The following is a 23,410-nucleotide window of genomic DNA, read 5'->3' as shown; positions in this document are numbered from 1 at the left end:
AATTGTTTCTTTTTTCTTTTTTTTTCGCCTATAAGTAACAAATGTTTTGGCTTTGAGTATTTCAGATGAAATATCCGCCTTCTTTAAATCTACTGCCTACAAAATTCCTCACAATTTTGCTGCCAAAAATGAATGTGTGACATTGGGATGTCACGCAAGATAAGCGTTGCGTGTTACTCCATGGTCTTCTGGCTTCTTGATTTTTTTTCACATCGAGATCCGACCACACGTCCTTCACATTCCAGAAAAACATTATTTTGCCGCTGAATAACAATAATATAGAGTTCAGATATTTCCATGACGTTGGAAAATCAAAGTGTGACAATTTTTGTGACGAACGGTGACTTTTGTGCCAGATGCCCACTGTAGCAACAGCCAGCGGGTGATGCTTTTAAATTATGCGCAACAGTATCCACTGCCGGATATAATTGCGCATTTGCAAATATGGCGGACAAGAAATGAAAAACTCTCGCTCTACGCGTTCAAATATGCAGCCCTTTTGCCTTTAGTATGCTGAGAGTGGACTTCGGTCAAAGCCTGTTGGACCACTGTGGGGTCTTGATTCTTGTACAACCCGTGGGTTACATTGGCGATAAAAGATTCAAGGCTATTTACGACGAAATTTCGACATACCGGAGGGCACAGGTCCCCAACACGACAAGGACTCTCAATTTGCGATACACTAAAAGGGTAACTCCTCAATTTATCGAGTGGGGAAATTTTCATTTCCATAGACGAGTCTTAGGGCTTATTTGTGTGGGAAGATGTTCAGAGATCTCCGAAGTGGAGAAGTTGGAAAAATCGATCAATGAAATCAAGAATCCTTTTAGTGCAATTCTTCTTAACACGAGATGTTTCGTTTTTGGCTGCAAGTCCAGCGACGAAACGAAGATAAGAAAAGATATTGCCCTCATTGGAGGCGAAGATCACTCCGAAGATCTACAAAGTAACTTGGCAGAGTTTGTGGCTACTCTGTTTAATGTATTGGAATCTAAGAGACTCAGTAAACTGTCTGAGAAAATAGACAAGATTACTTTGATACAAGCCCCAGTTGAACATGAAGTGTTTGGAGGAGAAAATGATAACAGGTAAACTGAATTTAACAGCTTTTAGATTTTAGTAAGCTAGGGTGCTGCAGGCCCTTTGTCCAGTGCCTTTCCTCAAAGACTCTGGACCGACTGACTGACTGACCGTCTGACTGGCTGACTGACTGTCTGACTGACTGATTGATTGATTGAATACTATTGATTCAAGAATAGTACTGCTAGTGACTCCCCATTAAATTGGATGATCAATCAATCAATAATGATCAATTAATTGATGATAGGTCAGTGACTGTCCATTTGATTGGTTGATTGATTGGTCAATTGATTGATTGGTGGATCAATAGATTGATGATTGATTGTCTGACAAACTGATTGATGAATTAATTGGCTAATTGATTGATTGATTGATTGATTGATCGGTTTACAAGACTACAGGCTCAGTCCAGTCTGGCTCATTGTCTAAGAGAGGTGTCTGACTTGGCAGAAGAAGGTGAACAACTCCAGCGTAATGTTCCTCAAGTTAAGAGCAAAAATGTATTTGGAATGGCTACTAGTACAGTTGGGTATTTCTCAACTGAAGAATTATTTAATATGCAAATTCACACACATCAAAAAATATACCGTGTCACTAATCACACGCCAAGGTCTTCGCCAGAATATTTCACCCACTTAAATGTTATTTATTTAATGCTATCTGGAACAGGAGAGCAAATGAAAAGGATTGTGAACTTCCTATCATTTCGCAACTGCAATAATTATACAGTTTTACTGTATAAATGTTTTGTGAAGAAAAAAATCATCATGATGGTTATATAAAATCTTGAAAATTAAAATTGACAAACTTCCCTGCAGCTGACTGAATACAACTCATACATGTAAATCAAATTTCAGTCAAATTGCAAATTTGTCAATGTTTACAGAACAATGCTTATAAAACATAAACCAAGAATTAACAAAGACAAAATCCTTTAAAGCCAAAGCATTTATTCCATTAAATGCCGCATTTGGTTTTCCTTGCATACTGGAACATATTTTTGTATTTTTAGCAGACACCAGCAGATGCTTCTTTTTCAAAAAGTCCAAAATCCAAAAAGTGACAAATTGTATTGATAATACCTTTTCAGATAAAATTACAAGTTATTGAATTTGACCTCGAACAATTAGTTAAACAGTTGTTATAAATCAAATCAACCTTTAAAAAAACATTTACCATACTGTAGCATTCGCCTATTAAAGTCTTGAAAAATCCATTTAACTGATTTTAAAAGGTTAATTGAGTTTTAATTGTTTGCGTTTTCAGCTGCAGAAATAGTTGATCATATTTCATGATGTCCTTACCCAGTCTAGTCTGTTTGGATCAGGTCCATCCTGTTTTCGATGAATGTAAAAAAGAATGCTTTTAAAAATTACATTAGGTTATTTTAATTGTCCCTCTGAAATGAAAAAAATGTCTCTCAAAGCTTTTGCTGAGGGAACAAAGTGGCCCCCACACACCCAAACCATGCTCAAACCCCTTCACTTGTGTCATGTTAGATAGGTGATCACATTACTCTAACTATCTATTTCACATCTCAAACTTTTAAATACATGTAAATTATGGATTTTTATACAAATTAACAAAAATAGATATGATTTTGAGAGAAAAAAGCTGTTTGAAGGGGTAGGTAAAAGGTTAAGTCTGCATTTGAGCCTATTGGCCTATCAGGGCTTATCCTGCTTTCCATAGCATGAAGCGAAGGGGAGTATTTACACCCACCTCCCCCCCCCCCACCCTTAATGGGATGCTTGTCTACCACGTGGTTACCCCCCACCATTAAATGTGTCATTATCCATTTATACACATGTAAATTGTGGATTTTTATACAAAAAAATTATGGATTTTTATACAAATTAACAAAAAAGGATATGATTTTGAGAGAAAAAAGCTGTTTGAAGGGGTAGGTAAAAGGTTAAGTCTGCATTTGAGCCTATTGGAATTTATACTCCCACCCCCCCCCCTTTCACCCTGAATGGGATGCTAGTACATCGCATGGTTACCCCCCAACATAAAATTTGCCATTATCCATTTATACACCTGTGTGAAGAGGGGCACTGTGAGAGTACAGTGTGTTGCTGAAGAACACGAGTATTAAACACAGTACCCCCCTGGACCGCTCAATCCAGAGTCCAGAGCACTAACAATTAAGCCACTACACCTCCCAAGGAAATAATAGCAGACAATAATGATTTCTTTTCTTTCAGGGCAAGCAAGAGAAGAAGTATTGGTCGATCTAAAAAATACACGGGAGACTTGTGTATGTTAGCTGGGTTGCCTCAAGACGCTCTTAGTCAATATCTCATAGCTGGTGAATATTTGAGGGCAGCTAATGATGTGTTGTGGCTTGCTGGAGCGCTGGAGGGTCAGTGTGCAGCATCAGTAGTACTGAACACAAACGAGAAAGAAAAGGGCGTAAATTCTTTGATTCTGCCAACGAAATGTGCAGTGAACAATGTGAATATAGCAATGAATGGATTAGGAAATGATGTAGATGAGTCAAAGTTTAAAAATCCACAACCACTTAGCGAAGAAGAGATTGTAGAAAGACTGTCTGAAGCTTTGAGGCTCTACAATAGAGTAAGTATAATTATGTAACTTTTTGTAAGTCAACTCTCTCTTAACGAACACCTCTTTAAGACGGACACCCTGCATTGGTCCCGTCCCTGCTTTTTTTTCAGTTATTTTACTGTAACTAAACTCCCTATAAGACAGACAACTCGCTAAGACGGACAGTTGGAGCCGGTCCCGATGGAGTCCGTCTTAGAAAGAGTTGACTGTATTCTTGTGTGGGTATTGAGGTGGGAGTAAATGTAGTCTTGAGAAGACTGTTGTCAGTGACTGCCACTTCAATAAATTAAGCATAATGTTTCTTGCCTTCACCTTCTTTATCAGCATAAAATTTCTCAGGGTTAATCTAAAAGCTCCCTCAAAAAGAAGGAAACGTGAACTAAGGCACAATGTGATGTGTACAAAAGGTATACATGTATTTTTACTGAAACTTTTTTTGAACAAGCAAAAGAACAGCTAGATTTCCTGCCCAATGGCCAGACCACTCACCATTTTGCCACCAAAGAAAAACGACAGCTGGATTACTTCTTATATTTATTTATTCATAATAATTTCTTTTTGATATCTTTTTGATTTTGTAGGTCAAAGGAGCAGCTGTCATAGAAACCGAGGCTAATCTTAAATTTACCAGACTTTTAATCACTTATCAGGTATAAAATAACTTCAGTATCATTACACTGTGTGTGGTAAATTTCATATTTTTATTAAGGGAAATCAATAATTTATTGGTCATACTTTTTGTGTACAGAGACGTATTGAAGCCAGCATAGCTCTGCAGAATTCTTTGTCGGTGAACATCTCGCTAACAGAACAAGAAAAGGTACATAAATCTTTGATCTTCAAAATGTAAGGCGAAGTGGTAACACTGCTATCATTTCACAAAGTATGAAGTGGCTAGGAGTATTGCTACTCGCCCTGGATGGAATTGCTAGTCTACACGGGTTATCACATGTACATTCCAGCATTGGATGGGGGCGGTGCGATGGGTGCCTCCGTACCCACCCACAGGCCACAAAGATCTTCCTAATCGAGGAATGAGGTTTAAAATGACTCTCAGAAAGAAGGAAATGTGGACTTAAACAACTTGATTTTTCAAAATTTCCTGAGGGAGAAAACCCCCGTACCCCCCAAAATGCTCACGCCTCTGCTGCTCGCACCCACCCATGCAATATCCTGCCTACAGCCATGCTACATGTACTGCCGTCAGCAATTTGCAGTAGCCTACCCATTTTAGTGATGATTATGCTCCTGATGACTTGCACTGTTTTACATCAATAGGGTTATTAATAATTACTGTAATTTTCTGTTGCCTCATTATAGATTCAGAGATACAGCACTGCAGCTGTCTTATATGATGAACTGGGATTCAGAAGAAAGGCAGGATTTTTCACCAGAGTTGCCGCCATGCAGTGCGTTTCACAGCAACTACCACATCCACTCTGGCTTCTGGTAAGATTTCAGTTTTATTAATTTATTTTAATAATTGCTATTAAATTGTTGCATTAGTTATAATATTATGAATCAATAATTATCATTGGGCACAGAGTTTTTGTCAAATTTCACAGGTACTGCTGTCTCCAATTTTTTGGGTGACACTGTCTCAGTGTCTCGATTTGTTTTACAAAGCTAAGAGGTCTTCTCGTCTTGCAAGGTCTTGAATCTACCATTCGCCACCCTTAACTATAGTCTAAGATGAACATTATCTTAAGACAAATTAAGACTCACTCACTCACTCAACCTCTTCTTCCCGACTGGAACATGAGGCCGCAAGGAAAACAGTAAAGACAGTATGATGTTTAGTGTTATTAGAACTGCATGTGACGTGCTTAGACAAAATGTTGTTTCATCTAAATCGGTAAGGCTGTTTATAAATGGGATCCAAGATGTTTTTAAAATGAGCAAAATTTGTATCATCAAAATTGATCCTGATTAAAGGGAAATTATGTTATCATGAATAAAAAGCTAAATCTTGTTATTGGGGCTTTCTGTTGACGTTTGTCTATTAAGTAGTGACCTGGGGGTGTTTGTTAGAGCTTACAGTATTTTGCATCTCTTAAGATACAGACAGATGTATGTACCGGTAACATTTTTGTACATGAAATTCTCTGCCCCAGTACACACAAGATACAATTTGTGGGGACTGGGTCATTTGACTATTTTTTTGTTTTAATGTTTTTCTCTTTCATTTGTACAGTCTTATAAGTTCCTCATGAGTGCACTTGAAGGGTACAGGATTCATCTTGATCAACAAAATGCTCTAAAGGGTATGTTGTAAAGACTCAAGAAACAATGTTTTGTGCCTAAATTTACTTTTAGTTTGAAATCTTATTAAAGGGACGCTGTCGCAAGCCTAACTTCAAAAATTCCAGAGCCTAAAGACATAAGGAAACCTACAAAATTAATGTGAAGCCACATCAGGAACTTATATATAAAGATCTAAACTTGAAAAAGTAAGGCTGACTTTTTCAAGTTCTGCCCTTGTGGCCTGGAAAAACAGCCAAAAACTTTGCTTCATACTATGTCTTTCATGTTGGTGTTCTAGGTGCATTTTGTGTATGAGCGAGAGAACTTTGCCAATTTTAGTACATTTTACTGCAAAGCAGAAAAATCCCTGTGACAGTGTCCCTTTAAGTAAACAGTTTCACTTTTCATTTTCCTGTGTGTAATTGTGATTTTATTGTAACAAATAAAAAAAATAAAATAATAATATAAAGCAAACTTCAGACAACCAAACACCACTGACCAGATACAGTAATTTATTCTTAGGCATAGCTGTTAGTTATATTGTTGATGTAACAAAATTAGTTTAAGGTTCATTGTATATTCAACAATAAAAGAATATAATGTTTTTGTTTAATTTCGTTATGGATTGTTATTGTTTACAGATCTTCCAAATGGTTGGCCAGCTCTTCAAATTAGACTTCTTAATGAGCTAATATACACTGCACGTCGCTTGGGGGACCCTTCCCTAGCAGTCAGGTACAAGACTTTATTCATGTGTTTAATTGCCTGGGTAGTAGAAATCATGCAGGGATGTCGCTAAGGGCTGGCTGATGGCTAATTTCACCGGCTGAAAGAGAACTTAAATCTGTCTAAAATTTCACATGAAAACAAAGACTTAGGTAATCTTTTAGAGCTGCCAAGGCCAGAAAAGTCAGTTGGGCTTGTCGAAGTGGTAACCAGAGAGGCACAGTGTAAGAACATGGTACAAAAAAAACTGGTCGAGCTCAAAGTGGACTTCTCAACATGAAGTTATTAGGCCACGACACTACCACAGATCAATCTCTGCAAACCTCATTGAAGATTTTGCCATCCCCATTTTTAAGCTCCACTTCCTGCAGTTCCCTCCCTAGTTCACTTGTCAAGTATATTTGCTATCCCCAAAAACCTTTATTACCTTATTCTTGGTTTCCATTTTGTTTCCGGAATAAATATATACTGCTGATACCCTCTTATTCACTCTATACTTAGGTGTAGAGTGTGCAACACAAGTTTGATTACAGTAGGATCCTGATTTCTTGAACCTCCAGGGGAACAAAAATTGGTTTGAGAAAATAACTGGGAGTTTTTAAAGAAATCGGAGCGGGGGGGGGGGGTAAAACTACAGAAAAGTACTATCCAAGGGAAATGAAAATTGATTCAAGAAATTGGAAGTTGCAAGAAACTGAGAGTTCAAGAAATCAGCATTCTACAATAACTGTATTTACATGTACATTTGTATGATACAGTTGAATCTTAATAACTCCAACTCTTAATAACTCGAACCTCTCGCTAAATCAAACCTTTTTCGATTCCACTTAAATTTGTCATTTACTTACTTATTTAACCCTTAATAACTCAAACCCCCCCATAATTTCAACCTTTTTCGATTTCCCTTGAGGGTTCAAGTTATTGAGTTTCAACTGTATAAACTTCACATGTGGTAACTGTATTTTCCTCCCCCCCCCTTTTTTTCCCAAAACAAGATAACTAGTATTTCTTGAATTCATTCATTCAGGCATGTATCCTTTCTACTACACACAATGCATGACCACTTGAGTGACGACGAAAAGAAAGAGCTGTCCATATTGTTAGAAAGCTCCATGAAACAATGCACAGGCTCACCGAAGGAAACAGACAACAGGGTGGACCCACTGGACATGGCTGCAGTATCACTCACAAGAATGCCTCTTGTTAGGTAATAACAAGATTACTTTAGCATGAATATTTACATCAGAACTTGTTTTTTTGATGTGAAAGCATAAATTGTTCAATAACTTTCATTTGAATAGTCACACACTGAGGTTTTATCGCTTGACTTCAAGCTTAATCCACCTTGAACAGCATAATTAACAGTACCACGTGATCTAGTACGTCTCGATACTTTTCATTTACAATGGTCACACATTAGGGTTTTATCCACGGACTTGAAAGTTAGAACCAACTTGTACAGCATAATAGACAGTACCACGTGAAAGTACTGTTCAATAGCTTTCATTTGAATGGTCACACACTAGAGTTACGTTAACAGACTTGAAAGTTAGAACCACCTTGTACAGCATAATAAACAGTACTACATGAAAATACTGCTCAATAGCTTTCATTTGAATGGTCACACACAAGGGGTTCATCCACAGACTTTAAAACCACCTTGTACAGCATAATAAACAGTACCACATGAAAGTGCTGCTCAATAGCTTTCATTTGAATGGGTTTGATCGAGGGACTCAAAAGTTAAAATCATATAAAGCATGAAAGACAATACACCATGAATATACTGCTCAAAAGCTTTCATTTGAATGGGTTTGATCGAGGGACTCAAAAGTTAAAATCATATAAAGCATGAAAGACAATACCCCATGAATATACTGCTCAATAGCTTTCATTTGAATGGGTTTGATCGAGGGACTCAAAAGTTAAAATCATATAAAGCATGAAAGACAATACCCCATGAATATACTGCTCAATAGCTTTCATGGGTTTGATCGAGGGACTCAAAAGTTAAAATCATATAAAGCATGAAAAACAATACCCCATGAATATACTGCTCAAAAGCTTTCATTTGAATGTTCACGGCACACACTAGGTTTTCATCCACATACTTCAAACTTAGAACCACCTTGTACAGCATAAAAAACAGTGCCACAGCTTTCATTAAAATGGTCACACGTGCTTTTCATCGACAGACTTGAAAATTATAACCACCTTGTACAGCATAATAAACAGTACTACATGAAAGCACTAAATTATCTGTGTTTGCTTAAGACTTTGTAAGCATGTGCATTTGTTTTCTGTTTGTTTAAAGTTCAATTCTCTGCCGTAGATCATTCAAGGTTCATCCGCTTGCTCCACATTTAAAGCCTGTTGGAAAGAAGTCCCTTGTGACATCAGACACGGAAACAGGGCCGTTCATCTTCTCGTCACTCAGACGGAATGCAAAAGATGTAAAGAAAGCTAAAAGTAAGACAAAAGCCCACTTATTCTTACAACACAGAAATTTGGTTTTAAAGGGATCAGTCACGGATTTAAACTGATTTTTGAACCACCAAAATTTATATTTCTGTCACAGGAAACCTAAAGATAATAATCCATTTTTTTTAAAAATTGCTATATTAGAGCAAAACTGTTAACGGGCATCTTTGGCTGTGGATGCCTCGGATGGAAACGGATTGTAATTTGAAAACGTTAGGCAAACATTTTCGAATTGTTTCCGCGTGTCTCTGAAATATCCGGATATTAATAGCCGTAGCTTAATTTCTATCCGCAAATTGAGGTTGTATATTCCTTTAGATGTTCAAAGATAAGGTTTATTTAGGGTTAAGTTGCCTACCACTATCTTCAGAACAGATTCAACCAAAAATCCACGAAATCCCAGTGACATAGTCCCTTTAAGTAATGTTTGGAGGTCAAACCAGAAAAGCCTGTTTTGCAGTTGTTAAAAAGGGAATCTAAAGTTCAAAAGTTCACAATCTAGGGTGTCAAATTCCCAGTGGATGTTTGATGTTATTCAACTGAAAGGCAGTGGGGTATTAAAAAATAAATAAATAAATAAATAAAATGTCTTTATTTGGCTTATTAAAATACATAACAAACGTTACATCAAACTTGTAAAAATCGCTTAAAATATTAAATAGCTAAATTATACTTGAACCTTAATACATGTATATTCCAGTAAAAATAGTACATAGGGTTTTAGAGGTCGGCACACTCTAGTATTTTTCATCGAAATTCTAGTCGCAGGGACTACATTTTTGGTTCCTGCCACTAGTCCCATGAATAAGGCTGGTTTGATTTCTGGGACTTCACTAGTCGCAGGGACCAGTAGTCCCACAAAATGGGACTAATCCCTTAGTGTGTACACACTAAGGGATTAGTCCCAGCGACTAGTCCCCTAGTGTGTGTCTAGCTTAACTGTTATTATTAATTATAATTATAAAAGATGAGAATGTGACAATTAATGCTCATAGTGTATTTTATACATGTATTTTATTTGTTGCTTCAACACTGCAACTTTTTTGTTAGATATAACATGGGTTTGTGGAGACCTTGGACAAGTCTCACTGGACGTTTACAATCCTATGCCGTTTGAACTCAGAGTCACTAAAATGGTAAGAGATCCATGGACTGTGTTTAAGTGGCATTTTCAGGGTGAAAAAGACCATAAGGGGCGAATTAGACGGTACGATTTTGGCTACGATTATCGCATGCGTGTAAATCAACCGACCACATTCTTATGACAGAGGTGTACGTGTGTAAATGGCCCTAAGTCATGTTGTACTCCTGTTGTAAGTTTGTTGTGTGCGAGAACGTCATAACGTGTAAATCAACCCAAACATACGCATCATGGGTGATGCAATCTGGAAATATTTTGCCTAAATTCTGATCGTCATCCGTTTCAACCTCCTCAACCATAACTGTTTTTGTCTGTTTTGTTCATTTTAAAGGTAATTGTTGTTACGTGGCTTAGAGCAGTTTTCACTTGAGTGTCGAAAGTTAATTGCGTTTGCTTTGGTTTTGCATTGCTGCGCTTAGTGATTGGCTCAAAAATCTCGCGCCACTTTCTCAGCCAATCAGAACTAAAACCAAAACCAATCATGACTCGCTCGCGCACGTTTTCCCGCGCTTCGTGCCGGCTACATGTATTTGCTTCGAGTTTTGATTGGTTCACTGGATTGTCTGTGTTCTTTGTGGTTGGCCGGAGTAATTACTTTGGTTTTGGTTTTACGACACTCAAATGAAAACTGCTCTAAAGAACTAACTCGCTACGTTCACATTGTGGCACAATATAAAACTTACCCCAATGGTCTTTCGCCGTGCAGCGAGGCTAGAGCGTTACATGTCAAAAGAAACATATTTACGTGTACAATATTTCTTTCTTTCTTTTTTTATTCTTGGCATTGTAACTTTGTGTAGTCCTTCTGGCTGCAGAAGTGAATTGAGGAGTAAAGCGCAATAAAGTTACCGTATGTATTCGATTAAGCGCCCTGGGCGCTTATTAAATTTTTGGACCTTGAGAGTGGGCGCTTATTCGAGGTGGACGCTTATTCGAGGCTGGGCGCTTATTAAATTTTCGCGATTTTCAACAAAAAGAAGTCTATTTTTGTAACAAAACAAAGCAAAATTTTGACTGTTCATTGAAAGTTTTTGAAAAATAGTAAGAAAAACTCGGTCATGAGGGAAGTCTTCTTAGTAGTACTTAGTCACTTTCAATAATCAATACTCCTCTTGTGCGCTTCAGTTTTTTGAAGGGTGAGGGGTGGGCGGTTATTCGAGGCTGGGCGCCTATTAAATTTTCCTACCTTCAGGGTGGGCGCTTAATCGAATAAATACGGTATAAAGTGTGTCAAATTCTAAGATATTTTTAGATCCAAGCACCATCCTCTCATATGACACTACATGTCAAATCCATTTACATTATCTACACTTTTCTTGCAGATTCTTTGTGTTGAGGGTGGAGAATTGGAGCCTTTCCCGACATGTTTGTCTCTTCCTCCAAAGGCGGGTCCCCATGCCGTCATTCTGCTGGGAACTCCGCACTCTGTTGGACAGCTGAGAATCACTGGTTAGTGTTGCAGTTACAACAATCTTAAGTAGCAAAGCTGAGCAAATTTTTTCCTTTATTGTGGAATTTAGCACCACTCGTTTTGGTGATAAATGCGCCTTTGAGCGATTTCAGAATACCCGGTCACATTCGAGCTCCACAAACCGAATGTTCCCGTGGTCCCGCAGTCATTCATTAAAACAAGGGTTACTCATCGCTATCACAGTCATTGCAGTCCCGTAGTCGATAATAATAAATCTAAGAAAGTTGAACTAGTGTTCCCGATTCCTGCATTCCCGTAGTTGATGAATAATGAAGTCAAAGTAATTGAACGAGTGGTCCGCTTATCCTTTGTGCAACACGCTTTAAGAACGAGAAATACCCCTGTATTCCACTTATCTTTCACACAACACACTTTACGACTTGAAACTGAGGGAGCAGCTTTGTCCCAAGGCGTTCTCTTCTTCTTGCGGTGGCGAATATAAAGTGACCGTGTATTCTGAAATCTAGCTACACGAGACAACAATTCTGTTGAAGCACGCTTAGATTCAGTGTGCCTTATATCGGGCTGTGTTCTTACAAAAACGTGTATTTCTGCAACAGGCTTTGTGAGTGGTGGCTTAGTTAGTAAACAGGCCATTTCCGCTTCTCTTGCTACGCACTCTGTTCAAGGGATAACAAAGTCGATCTTAAAAATTTCATACTAATGATGTAACTCTGCTGAGATCCAATTAAATGAAATTGTTTGCTTGGTTTTCTCCTGCAAGAAAAGAAAAACAAATTGAGACGTTGTACGGGTCAAATCTTGCTTGGACGAGTCTTGAACAGGGGAAGAATTGACAGGCAGGCAGGCAGGTAGACAGAAAACACAAGGCAGGCAGACAGACAGACAGACAGACAGGTAGACAGGCAGGTAGACAGACAACACAAGGCAGGCAGACAGACAGACAGGTAGACAGGCAGGTAGACAGACAACACAAGGCAGGCAGGCAGATAGACACAGACAGACAGACAGACAGACAGGCAGACAGGCAGGTAGACAGACAACACAAGGCAGGCAGACAGACAGACAGACAGACAGGTAGACAGGCAACACAAGGCAGGCAGGCAGATAGACACAGACAGACAGACAGACAGACAGACAGACAGGGGGAGGCAGATAGAACAGACAGACAGACAGACAGGCAGACAGGCAGGTAGACAGGCAACACAAGGCAGGCAGACAGACAAACAGACAATGTCTTGAGCACTTGAAGAGAGGTTTCTTTTTTGCTTTATAGCTGCATATTCGAGACATCAGTTCACTCCATACGACACATTTCAACATCTTCATTCTATACTGCATTACAGAGACACATTATTTGTACAATGTATTTTGGGAACTAATATATTTCCATCTCTCCTTTACTAAATGTCTTTTTTTCTCACGGAAAGGTTACACGGTGACTGTGTTTGGTGTAGAAAGCACTTGCAAGCTGACACCAGAAAACCTGGAAAACAAAGATGACTTTCCAGTCATTGTGGATGTGATTCCTTCAATGCCCCTTCTCCAGGTGTCCACACCTCTGCCCAAGGTCCGTTGTCAGCCTCCAGATCCTGACACCTCACAAGCTGCGCCCCTGGTCACGGCAGTCACGGTGTATGCTGGTCAGAGGTGGGTTACAGGTTGAAATTGTATTGGGTCGGGGTGGCAGCACTCGTAAGGTCTCGCATAAATGGCCCACTGCGCTACAGGAGAACAATAGAACAAACAACACGAACAATACCCCTAGCCCTCGAAACAAAAACAACTGCCACAATAGAGGACCAGTAAAATAACAAGCTTATGAGAGCTCCTTCGCTAATGTTTGTAACGTTTAGTTGTAAAATGGCGCTGGTTTAGTTAAATAAGTGATTTTTTTATTGTCGACGAGTTTTGCCGAAGGGCTACAGGGCTCGAGACTAACGGTAGCCAACTAGCCAAAGGCTACTAAAATTTTGGTTTTGGCTACCAGGTTTAGCATTCCTACTAGCCATTTGGCTAGTGAAAAATTCGGAAAAGTTAACTGTTCTTGATAGAAGTCAATATATCTGACTAGTGAAAAATTACTTTTGGCTAGTAAAATCTGACATGTCACTAGCCAGTAAACCAGTGAATTAAAAAGTTAGTCTCAAGCCCTGGGGCTATACAACGGTTTGTAACGTTCATTTTTTAAGCGTTCGAATTATTTACAAATAAAGGAAACCATTCACTGTCATGGATGAACACTGATTTGATTACAAGTGAAAGAGGCAATCGATAGTTAAAGTTAAGGAAGATTCAAACGGAGTTTTATGCAATCTGCAGTTAATTTCTTTCTGTAAAAATTGTGTTTTCTGCCTATAAAGCAAAGCGTATTCATTTCATTTTTTTTTTCTTTCGTTTTCTTCTAAAAACAGCATTAAAGGAACTATCACCCTGGAAAACATTAGCAAGTTACCAGTTGATAACCTGAATATCACAGTCAGCAGTAAGGATGGGGAGGGTAAGTCAACATTATACTACACAGTTGAAAGTATGGGTGGGGAGTGTAAGTCGTCATTTTGCTATACGGTGGACAGTAAGGGTGAGGAAGGTAGGTCATTTTTTTAATATAAACTAGGTACTTAGGGTGAGGAAGTAAATTCATCATTTTTACTATACATACAGTGGAACCTCGTTAGTACGGCCACCAACGGACCGTGAAATTTGGCCGTTTTAACGGGGTAGGGTCAAATTTCATGACTGGCCTACTCCAAGTGACGTAACAATTGCACTTCAAAACAACTGTTCTTTAATAAACATCCCGACTGCAGATATACAGTAATTAAAAACTAATGAAGATTCAATTAGCACATATTCAATGTGATGGAAAAATTAATATAACTGGATTGAAAAATGGGTATTTGGTTCGAGTGCCCGTATTAACAGGGTAAAATTATTAAGACTTATACAGGTTGGGATTTCAGAATGTGGCCGCTTGAACGGGGTTTTATTCTAAGAAAATGTATGGGCGTTTCGCAGGACAAAAAGGGGCCGTAATAACGAGGTGGGCGTAAATAACGCCTGCTTAGATAGCCTGCGTGCAGAAGTTTGTTGTCTTTGCAAAGGAAATAGCAGAAGTCTGCACGCAGGCTACTACAAAGAAGAATAGTAACATAAGGAAGATACAGTAAATCTTAAACACCATTAAACCTTGTTTTCGCATGAGTTTGAAAAACAGTATTTGTTTTCCTCTTCATAGGAGCTAATGAACTCTTCAGTTTTGACGACGAAGAAATCAACTCCAAGCTCCCAGTCCTTCCTGGTGACTCCACTGAAATCACAGTCACAATAACAGGTGCACATCGCTTCCCACAAGGCACCGAGAGCAGCGAAAATCTCAGCTATAACCCCGAGGCACCCTGGGGTTTGACTGGTGCTATTCAATTCCGCTACTCGACCGGGGAGTCCAGCAATCACATGTGTCGGAAAGCCACCATGTCTATTGACGTGACAGTGGTCCCTAGCTTGCTTTGTGAAAACTATGAGATCATTGAGCTTCCCAGGTAGGTTATGTACGCAGCAATTCTTTTGTCATCTCTTTGTAAAGTAGGCATAGAGCGGTTTTCACTTGAGTGTCGAAAGTAAATTGCGTTTGCTTTGGTTTTGCGTTCACTACGCTTAGTGATTGGTTTAAAAATTTCGCGCCACTTTCTCGGCCAATCCGGAGTAAAACCAAAACCAATCGTGACTCGCTCGCGCACGTTTTCCCGCGATTCGTTGACAGCTACATGTATTTGCTTCGAGTTTTGATTGGTTCACTGGATTGTTTGTGTCCTTTGTGGTTGGCCAGAGTAATTACTTTGGTTTTGGTTTTACGACACTCAATTGAAAACTGCTCTAAGCGTGAACACTAGTTGGTGTAAACGTTTGGAATCTGTCTTGATTGGTGCCCCGTAAATTAAGAATCTAACTTGACTGTATCTCTAAGGCCAAGTAAAAAAATTCAAACGTTTCTCGTCCCCGCCCGCCTCATTTTTTTGGGCCGCCTTTTTTTATTATTTGTTATTGGAAAAGTTGCAACAAACCAAAACCAACAGGCGTTAATTTCTCGAAAGCATTGGCAGACTAAATCATTGAACAAAGTATTTATTAAATACTGAGTCCTACAGACATTTGTAATGCACCCTACCTATTGAGATACATCGTTTGACGCATAACGTTGCATGTATCAAAAGCCAAATGTTTGTTTAATCAATATATCTGACGTCTCATTTATCAATACTTGACCGAAGAACTCCAACTTAACCCTAGGGGAAGGCAATAATTTGTAAAGAAAGCATTCAATTGGAAATAATAAATAACAAAAAAGCGCCTGGCCTAACTTCCAGTGTTCTATTTACACTTGTCTGTGATTTTAGAGTCAAATTTTCCATGTTAGCACTTTACTAACAGATGTGTGGAAACATAAAAAAACCTGACTACACTTATTTAACTCCCAAATTTTAATCACTAATCTATTTTGCCTTGACTCATTTGTAAATATATTTCACGCCATGCTTGTACTTAGTTCAAAACGACAGAAGTCACACAACGACGCTCCTCAGCGTTGTGTGATTCAAATATCGGCTGCGAAAAGATTTGTTAATAATCTGTAGTCTCTTTTGTTGGTATTACGTGCGTTATCACGTTACCGTAAAATTCCGGTTATAAGCCCCTCCGCTTATAAGCCCCCCCGGTTATAGGCCCATCTACCTTAAAACAAAAAAATACATCCGGTTATAAGCCCCCCCGGATATAAGCCCCCCTCTGCTGAATGACGATACTGAACAGGGCTAAATGTTGCTTTATTATGTGTTTTTAACCTAAAAACGTATTGCGATCAACACTCCCATGTCTCGTTTCGAAACGTTTTTTTTATTCCACTTATAAGCCCTCCCGGATATAAGCCCCTCCGCTTATAAGCCCACCCAAAACCCCTTGCGAAGTTGTATAAGCCCAGGGCTTATAACCGGAATTCTACGGTATCTTAGCATTGCGTGACACAAATAACGACTGCCAAAGTAGAAGACTAATAAAAAACGTTTTCTCTTTGTTCGTAGTGACAGATCGCATTGTTTACTGATGTTTGATGCTGTGAACAAGACGTCAAATGACATGGAGTTTTCTTCGTCTGTGCAGAATGGCAATGAACCAAATTGTGGTAAGAATTTGAAACCATCAGTTTGTTCAACTGTCCGTGTGCCTGCTCCAGTCTATAAGTTACTTAAAGGGACTGTGTCACGGAGTTTAGCGTAATTTAGACATAAGAAAATGACAACCAAATTGAGTGAAATATAAAAATAACCACTTAAAATAGTGAAGGAACATTTTAACAACACAGCAAATACAAACGGGAAGGTACGGATGGAAAAAAATTGTAGAAGATTTAAACGGAAACGGATCTAAACAGTATTCAAAGGTAATCTGGTTTGTTTGTAACTTCAAATTTTTATGCCCCAGAGACATATTTGTCTCTAATGAAGCTATGGTTTTGCCATTTCGGATCCAGGGAAGTAATTTTTTTAGCCTCCATTAAGTTTCATATCGAGTGTATGGCAAAACTTAATAAAATACGGACTAAACTCAGTTGAGTGGACATACTCGAGGAGTTCTCGTTTCTTATCGTCCAATCAAAAACGAGGGCAAACACTCACGACTACATCCGAAAAATTGTCACGCCAGAATGACGCAATGAGTATGGGTCTTTCGAGTGTCTTGTCGGGATGGTGTTTTGTTCTCTACTGGTTCTTGTTTACAGATGGAATTTATACGTTAGAAATTATTGTTTTCTTCTTCCTTTCTTACAGAAGAAGAGGTATTTACGGATGCGGTTATGAATATCCAAGGAAATGACAAAATTAGGTAAAGTGTACCTTCACATGAAGGAGGGGGGGGGGGGCCCAATTGATATACAATTTACAGGGTTGCCACAGGTCAGGAAATATAGTCAGGGAAAAGTTAAATTCTTCAAGGTCAGGGAAAAGTCAGGGTATTTTATTTTGGCGTCATGAAAAATTGACATTTTGAAGAAAAGTCAGGGAAAATTGGGGAAAAAAACACCGCTGATTTCATGCAATTGATGGCTTGAAGAAACATTTCAGGTCAATGTGATCTCAGCGATCCTATTTTTTTTTTTTTTTTTTTTTTTTTTTTAAGCGGATGCTGGAGGCCGCTACTTTATCTGACATTCTGTATTTATTTGGTCACGGAAATTTTATTTTTGTGAGGGGGAAAGCTAGGGAATTTTGAAAACTGATCTCTGTGGCAGCATGACTTATTTGAACGGCTCTATTGCGAATGAATTAAAAAGAATAAGAAAAATAAAAATTCTGACCTTTCTTCTAAACCAGTTTATGTACTTATTGTTTTGGCTTTTGCTATAGGGTAACAATGAATTTGCCAAGATTTGCTTTACCAGTTTCCGACAAACATAGTCAACAGGTAAGCGTTTGGTACAAACGTCAAAGTTCTTTCTAGGCTCCCTAGTTCGTAGTACAATCCTACATTGACCTACATTGCTGATTTTTCCCGGGTCTTTGCCATGGCTATTTTCCTTCACTGTATCTTCAGTGTGACACACCCCGGTAGGAAACCCTGTAGGGGATTGTGATAGGAAGGAACGCCGGTGGGGTACTTTGACAGAAACCGCAGTGGGAGATTGTTACAGAAACCCCGGCGGAGGGAAGGGTTTGTAACAGAAACCCCGATGGGAGATTGTGACAGGAACCCTGGTAGGGTGTGGCGTGTTAACAGAAACCCCGGTAAGGGATTCTGACATGAACCCCAGTTTAGCACTGTGACAGGGTTGCCATGGATACCTCTTTGTTCAAGTTGTACCGATAAGTTGCGCTAATAGCACCCACAACCACTTGTCAGCCAAACTCAGCTATTGGCGACGAGTTTGAAGGATCTTCGACATGATATTCACTCGAACCGCCCGATGATTGTATGTAACTTACGATTTTTGTGTGGACTTTAAAGTCTACACATTGTTGTCATGCAGTTTTTTCCGATTGGGGGGTCACTTTCCGTGATAACTCGGGTTAGTGCTTTCGGAAGTTTTCGACAGTGATCGGAGGATCCGAAGTTTCGGTGAGATGGGCAGCCAAGGCAGTAAACCCAGAAATTCGATCAGTATCGAGTAAGTCGCACTTTATTCTTGAATCTAGAAGCCTTTTTTTGACACAGCTTTCGAAGAACGTGTGGTGGCTGGAAAATATACATCAAGGAACAACTTCAAAGGCAGCGGTGGCGTAGATGAAAAGTGAAATAACAATCACGACGGCTGAAATCTTCATAAGCTTATCTAATGAGCTGAACAACTGCGGTCATAGGTCACGTTTCTTGTTTTTCACACTTTAGACTCACTTTCCACAGTTTTTGTTTCTCTGTGCGGCTTGAGCATTTTTGATTCGCATATTAAAACGAATCAAATGTCTGGTTATTTATTTCTTTCAGCTTTGCCACACACAATGAATGCACAACGAGTTGTATCAAAACAAGTTCGCTGATCATGTTGTTTTACTTGTCTTGGACTCCGGGATATAATTCACCAGCTCCATTTCTCTCAAGTAGTATATTTAACAAAAGACCGATGTCGAATTCAGAACTGAACTAAAACATTGTCATGAAAAGAATAAAAATAACATCGAACCGTAGAATATGCATATATCCAAACCGTGCGACAAAATAATTTAATTGTCGGTTCAAATAACGTCCTTCGCCGCCTCTCAAAACACCGACTTCAAGTGAATATTTCGTAAACAGAAAAATATATTTCTCCGCCTTTCTACGCAAGCTACTAAGAAATTATTTGTGAAAGCTTATTGAAAAGTTCTTATTCCAAAAAGGTTAAAAAAGAACTCATTGAAAGAAAATAAGTTTTTCGATGAGTTGTTTACACAAGCTTTACACAAAAAGTAAGGGTTGTGTAAACAAGCGATGCGAGACAGTTCACGTACTCCACGCAACATTTCTTTTTTTAATGAAAATAGTATCCTATCTTGCTAGCGGTAAGGAAAGGCTTTTGGTCTAATAACTGCTGTTCTTGTAGGATTCTAGGTTTTTATTTGCATGAAAAAAGGCATTTGTCGTGAACGACGTGACAAAGAGTCACACCACGCTCCTTCACATTGCGTGACATCCCAAGCGGCAATGGTAACGTTTGTTTCTTGAAGCGTAGTACATAAGACAAGTAATAGTACACTTTGTTCTTCCAACAGTCTTGTAAATAATAAATTGATTGACAAGTTCTTTGTTTTTTCGCCTTGTATCTCGAATTACTCGATTCGAAACTTGAAGTTGTTGACTGCTACAGTAACTCATTGATTAATTCATAATGTCAACTTTTATTCAAATGAAAGTCCACACATGTTCGCATAGCGGACTCACTTTTACTGTTATTAAGTAGGGTGTGATGTTTGTCATGTTTTCATCGTTATTGTATATTTTTTTCTTTTTGTAGGATAATAGCGACTCCCAGAGACGAGCTGAATACAAGAAATTCGTGTGTGACTTGGTGAAACTTCAATGGAAGCTCGTATCCTTTTCTTGGAATGTTTACTTCCTGACAGTGTTAGAGTAATGTGTAATGTAATGTTTCGACTTAATATCGATTTTCTTTGGCTAATTCAGCATTGAAACAGGGCAAACTTGTATAGTTGATGTGATGTCTTAAACGATGTTATCAACTTAATAAATGTAGATGTAGATGTAGAAAATGTTTCGAAATTGATATCTTCACATGTGAAAATAACATGTTATTTTCACGTGTGAAGATTTTTTTTTTTCGCGCGAAAGATTTCCTGGTATTTCACTGATGTTTATATAATAATAGGTGTTATTCCAAGGCAGTGGACACACTTGAGTCAAAAGGAGATGGCTCGTTTCTCGAGTCTTCAATATTAGATCTGATAGTACCTCGTTCTGTTTACATCACACTACAGCAAAGAAAAAAAAGTACAAAAAATGTACTGGGCTATCTAACGTTGATCTGTAGCGCTTCGGTTTACCCACCATCGCTTCAGACCACCAGCCGTAGTACAGTACACTTTCTGTAAGTAGCGCTTCGGTTTACCCATCATCGCTTCAGACCACCAGCCGTAGTGCAGTACACTTTCTGTAAGTGTTTGTCCTTAACGTTTCTCAGCCGGCCTGTCGTGCTGCAGGCAGTGCTTATGTGGACAATTTAAAGTTAGACGCAGACATGATGCGGGTTTTGAAGCCGGATCCGATCGCTTTTGGTGAGTATTGCAAAACATCAAACAGAAATTCGTTTACGGTCTGCAGAGGGATACTTAAAAATAAAACAGTGTTAGAGACGGCTAAAAAGAAAGGGCCGATAATTTAAATGCAATCTATGTTAGACCTGGTTCATGGCTGAATTGAGTTTATACTTGAACTTTGCAAGCACCACTGATCAGAGCTCAAATTGTGTTATACTTCACTCAGACGAGTACAGATAACGCGCGAAACGAGTACAAATATCTCACGATATTTGTACTTTTAGAGACCGTATAAACAGATTTTTGTGTAGTCATCTCATTCATTTTCAGCGCGCGAGAACGACAAATGCGGTTTAAAGTCAGGATTTTGGTAAAGAAAGGCATTGGATAATTAATCCCTTATTACGCATTTAGTGTGTATCGTCGCTGTGTATTTTTAGTCCTCAATTGCATTGCTCGCTAAATCCTACTCGTAAAAATATACAGCGATACTACACTAAAAATTCTAATAAGGCAAATTTATTACAACGCCGAGGGTGAGCTGCAGTTCACAAAGACTGCGTTTAGTTTGCACGTGTAGTGGCCTACGCGTGCGTTTCCCGTGTTGTTACATTTTTTATCAGCCATTCTCTGCCAAATTCTGCGTTTGGTAGAGAAAGTAAATCAGTTTTTAAGATTTTTCGCCTCATGTCTCACACGCATGCGTAGTAGCTAGGTAAAACCACAAGTGTCAGACTCTATCCAGATGCACATATAAATACTTTACTATGCTATCAATGTGTTGGCTTCCCTTCGCTGAAGGTCAAGCGCATTTAAATCTATTCTATCAATCGAAAGGTTGTATCGTTGGGTTGCCATATAACGATATGACCTTTGAAAGGCAGTCTCCTCTTTTTAATTATTTATTTAGTCGTCTTTATCCTGGAGGTTTTAAGAAATAAGCAAGAATCTGTAGACTACAAGCAGTCCTTACTTCCACTCATAGATCGAAACCGAAAAAGAAACAACAAAAACAGAACGAAGCAACAACAACAACGAAAATTTAAACACAATAACTCGCTTATTTTACGCTTCCATCAAAAATTCTTAAGCAAACGTAGGGTTTGCTGGAAGTCTAAAATCTGATCTGATCTGATCTGAACTTTCGTTATAAGGTGTCAAGATCAATGGAGAGGAATACGACAACACTGCTTCAAGCGAAATCACGATTTCACTGTGCACTATTGTAGATGTCAATGTTGAAGTTTCGAATAAAAGTGGTGAGTTGTGATATGATTTATTGAAGTTCCAGGTATACGTTTTGCGTGACTCGCGTGACCTCACACGAGGTCACGCGAGTCACCAATAACGCAAGGATGTGAAAAAACCGAATGATTTTGTTACCTATGATTCATTTCCCGCCAAATCGGACACGGAGTAGGCCTTAGTCTCTCTTATCGTCTCCCACAAAACGCGGTCAGTCGGAGCAATTCCTGAGCGTTCCTTATTCGAAGAGAATCCTCTTAAACGCCCTTGTGAATTTCAAGCACTGGGCCATGGTTTAAATTCAGGCTTATCGGAAAACAGTACTTTACGTTACAATATAAGAACATGCGATAGAGATTCCTTCAGTGAGACAAATCAATGTTGTGTTTTGTTTATAAGATGAACCTCATGGTCCTTTGTTACTGACTGTTGAGCCGTACCAGGACCAGGCCTCCGGGTCCCCAGTGACCGAGCTGGATGGAAAGGTGACCTGGGTTGGAACGTTACAACTCGACACTCCAAAGGTATCTTGCTGTGATTGTTTGCCTTTGTTTGCCGCTGTGTAATTATGGCCGCCAGAGCTTTTGTTTTTTTTTACGCGAAGTTTATTTCTTTCCTACTTTTGTTTCTTTAATATGCTGTTTAATTCCCTAAGATTCTATCGAGTTTAGCTACTCTAAAATACGAGTTTAAATAAAGTGTGAGTTAGGCTGTGTTTTTTAGAAAACTTGTACACTAACAAAACTGAAAGCAATTGGGTAACACGTTGATTTTAAAACGTTTTATCTAAAAGCCGAACAAAAACAATTTATCAATATAAAAAGTTGTATCAAAATTTATGTCACTGATATCTCGAATGTGCAAGAATATCAGATAATCAGTGGCTTATATTTTTTCCTTTCGGTCTTTCTTTTTTAGTTATTGCCCGGGAAGTCATTCTGTCACACGTGTTCTCTGGTATTTTTGTACGCTGGACAGTATATGGTATCAATTTCTTGTACCGAGACCTCCTCGGAACAAACCGGAACTTCTGAACAAGACACTGCATCTGGGTCAGCGGAAAGAACCGGAAGTTTAGACAGTAAAAGGACTAATTCAAAGGAGGGCAATCTTCGTAATCGTGCGAAGAGATCATGGACGTTTTCACCGCCGATCAAAATTACTGTCGTTTGATAAAAGCCTTCGCAAAGAAATCTGGTTTGGAAAACAAGAAGTTCCAGTGTTGTGGTATGACCCGCACCCCACACG

General features: G+C 38.9%; 2 protein-coding genes across 3 annotated transcripts in view; one reads left to right on the top strand and one right to left on the bottom strand.

Annotated features, from left to right (window-relative positions):
• Positions 1-23,410, bottom strand: part of LOC144664765 (methyltransferase HEMK2-like) — a 206,513-nt gene that overhangs the window by 36,737 nt on the left and 146,366 nt on the right. The window lies entirely within an intron of this gene.
• On the top strand, positions 445-23,390 carry LOC144664631 (trafficking protein particle complex subunit 9-like). Its single transcript, XM_078525786.1, has 22 exons — positions 445-1,088; positions 3,288-3,660; positions 4,233-4,301; positions 4,400-4,471; positions 4,972-5,100; positions 5,846-5,915; positions 6,537-6,630; positions 7,649-7,828; positions 8,954-9,090; positions 10,153-10,238; positions 11,566-11,692; positions 13,106-13,325; positions 14,090-14,175; positions 14,914-15,217; positions 16,754-16,854; positions 17,501-17,555; positions 18,077-18,134; positions 20,158-20,232; positions 20,842-20,935; positions 22,072-22,176; positions 22,562-22,686; positions 23,081-23,390. The coding sequence occupies exons 1-22, from the start codon at positions 511-513 to the stop codon at positions 23,333-23,335; spliced, it is 3,393 nt and encodes a 1,130-aa protein (XP_078381912.1). The 5' UTR covers positions 445-510; the 3' UTR covers positions 23,336-23,390.

Source organism: Oculina patagonica, chromosome 9 (assembly GCF_052425735.1).
Source record: "Oculina patagonica isolate OP01 chromosome 9, crgOcupat, whole genome shotgun sequence".
In the NCBI taxonomy this organism is placed as follows: domain Eukaryota; kingdom Metazoa; phylum Cnidaria; class Anthozoa; order Scleractinia; family Oculinidae; genus Oculina; species Oculina patagonica.
This window is presented reverse-complemented; position numbering and strand designations above follow the sequence as displayed.

Bases quoted from the DNA above. Each gene is read 5' to 3' on its own strand.
- LOC144664631 (XM_078525786.1), top strand. From the start codon at position 511: ATGCTGAGAGTGGACTTCGGTCAAAGCCTGTTGGACCACTGTGGGGTC. The intron at 1,089-3,287 runs GTAAACTGAATT...CTTTTCTTTCAG, and splicing joins GGAGGAGAAAATGATAACAG to GGCAAGCAAGAGAAGAAGTA. The intron at 20,936-22,071 runs GTGAGTATTGCA...TTTCGTTATAAG, and splicing joins GCCGGATCCGATCGCTTTTG to GTGTCAAGATCAATGGAGAG.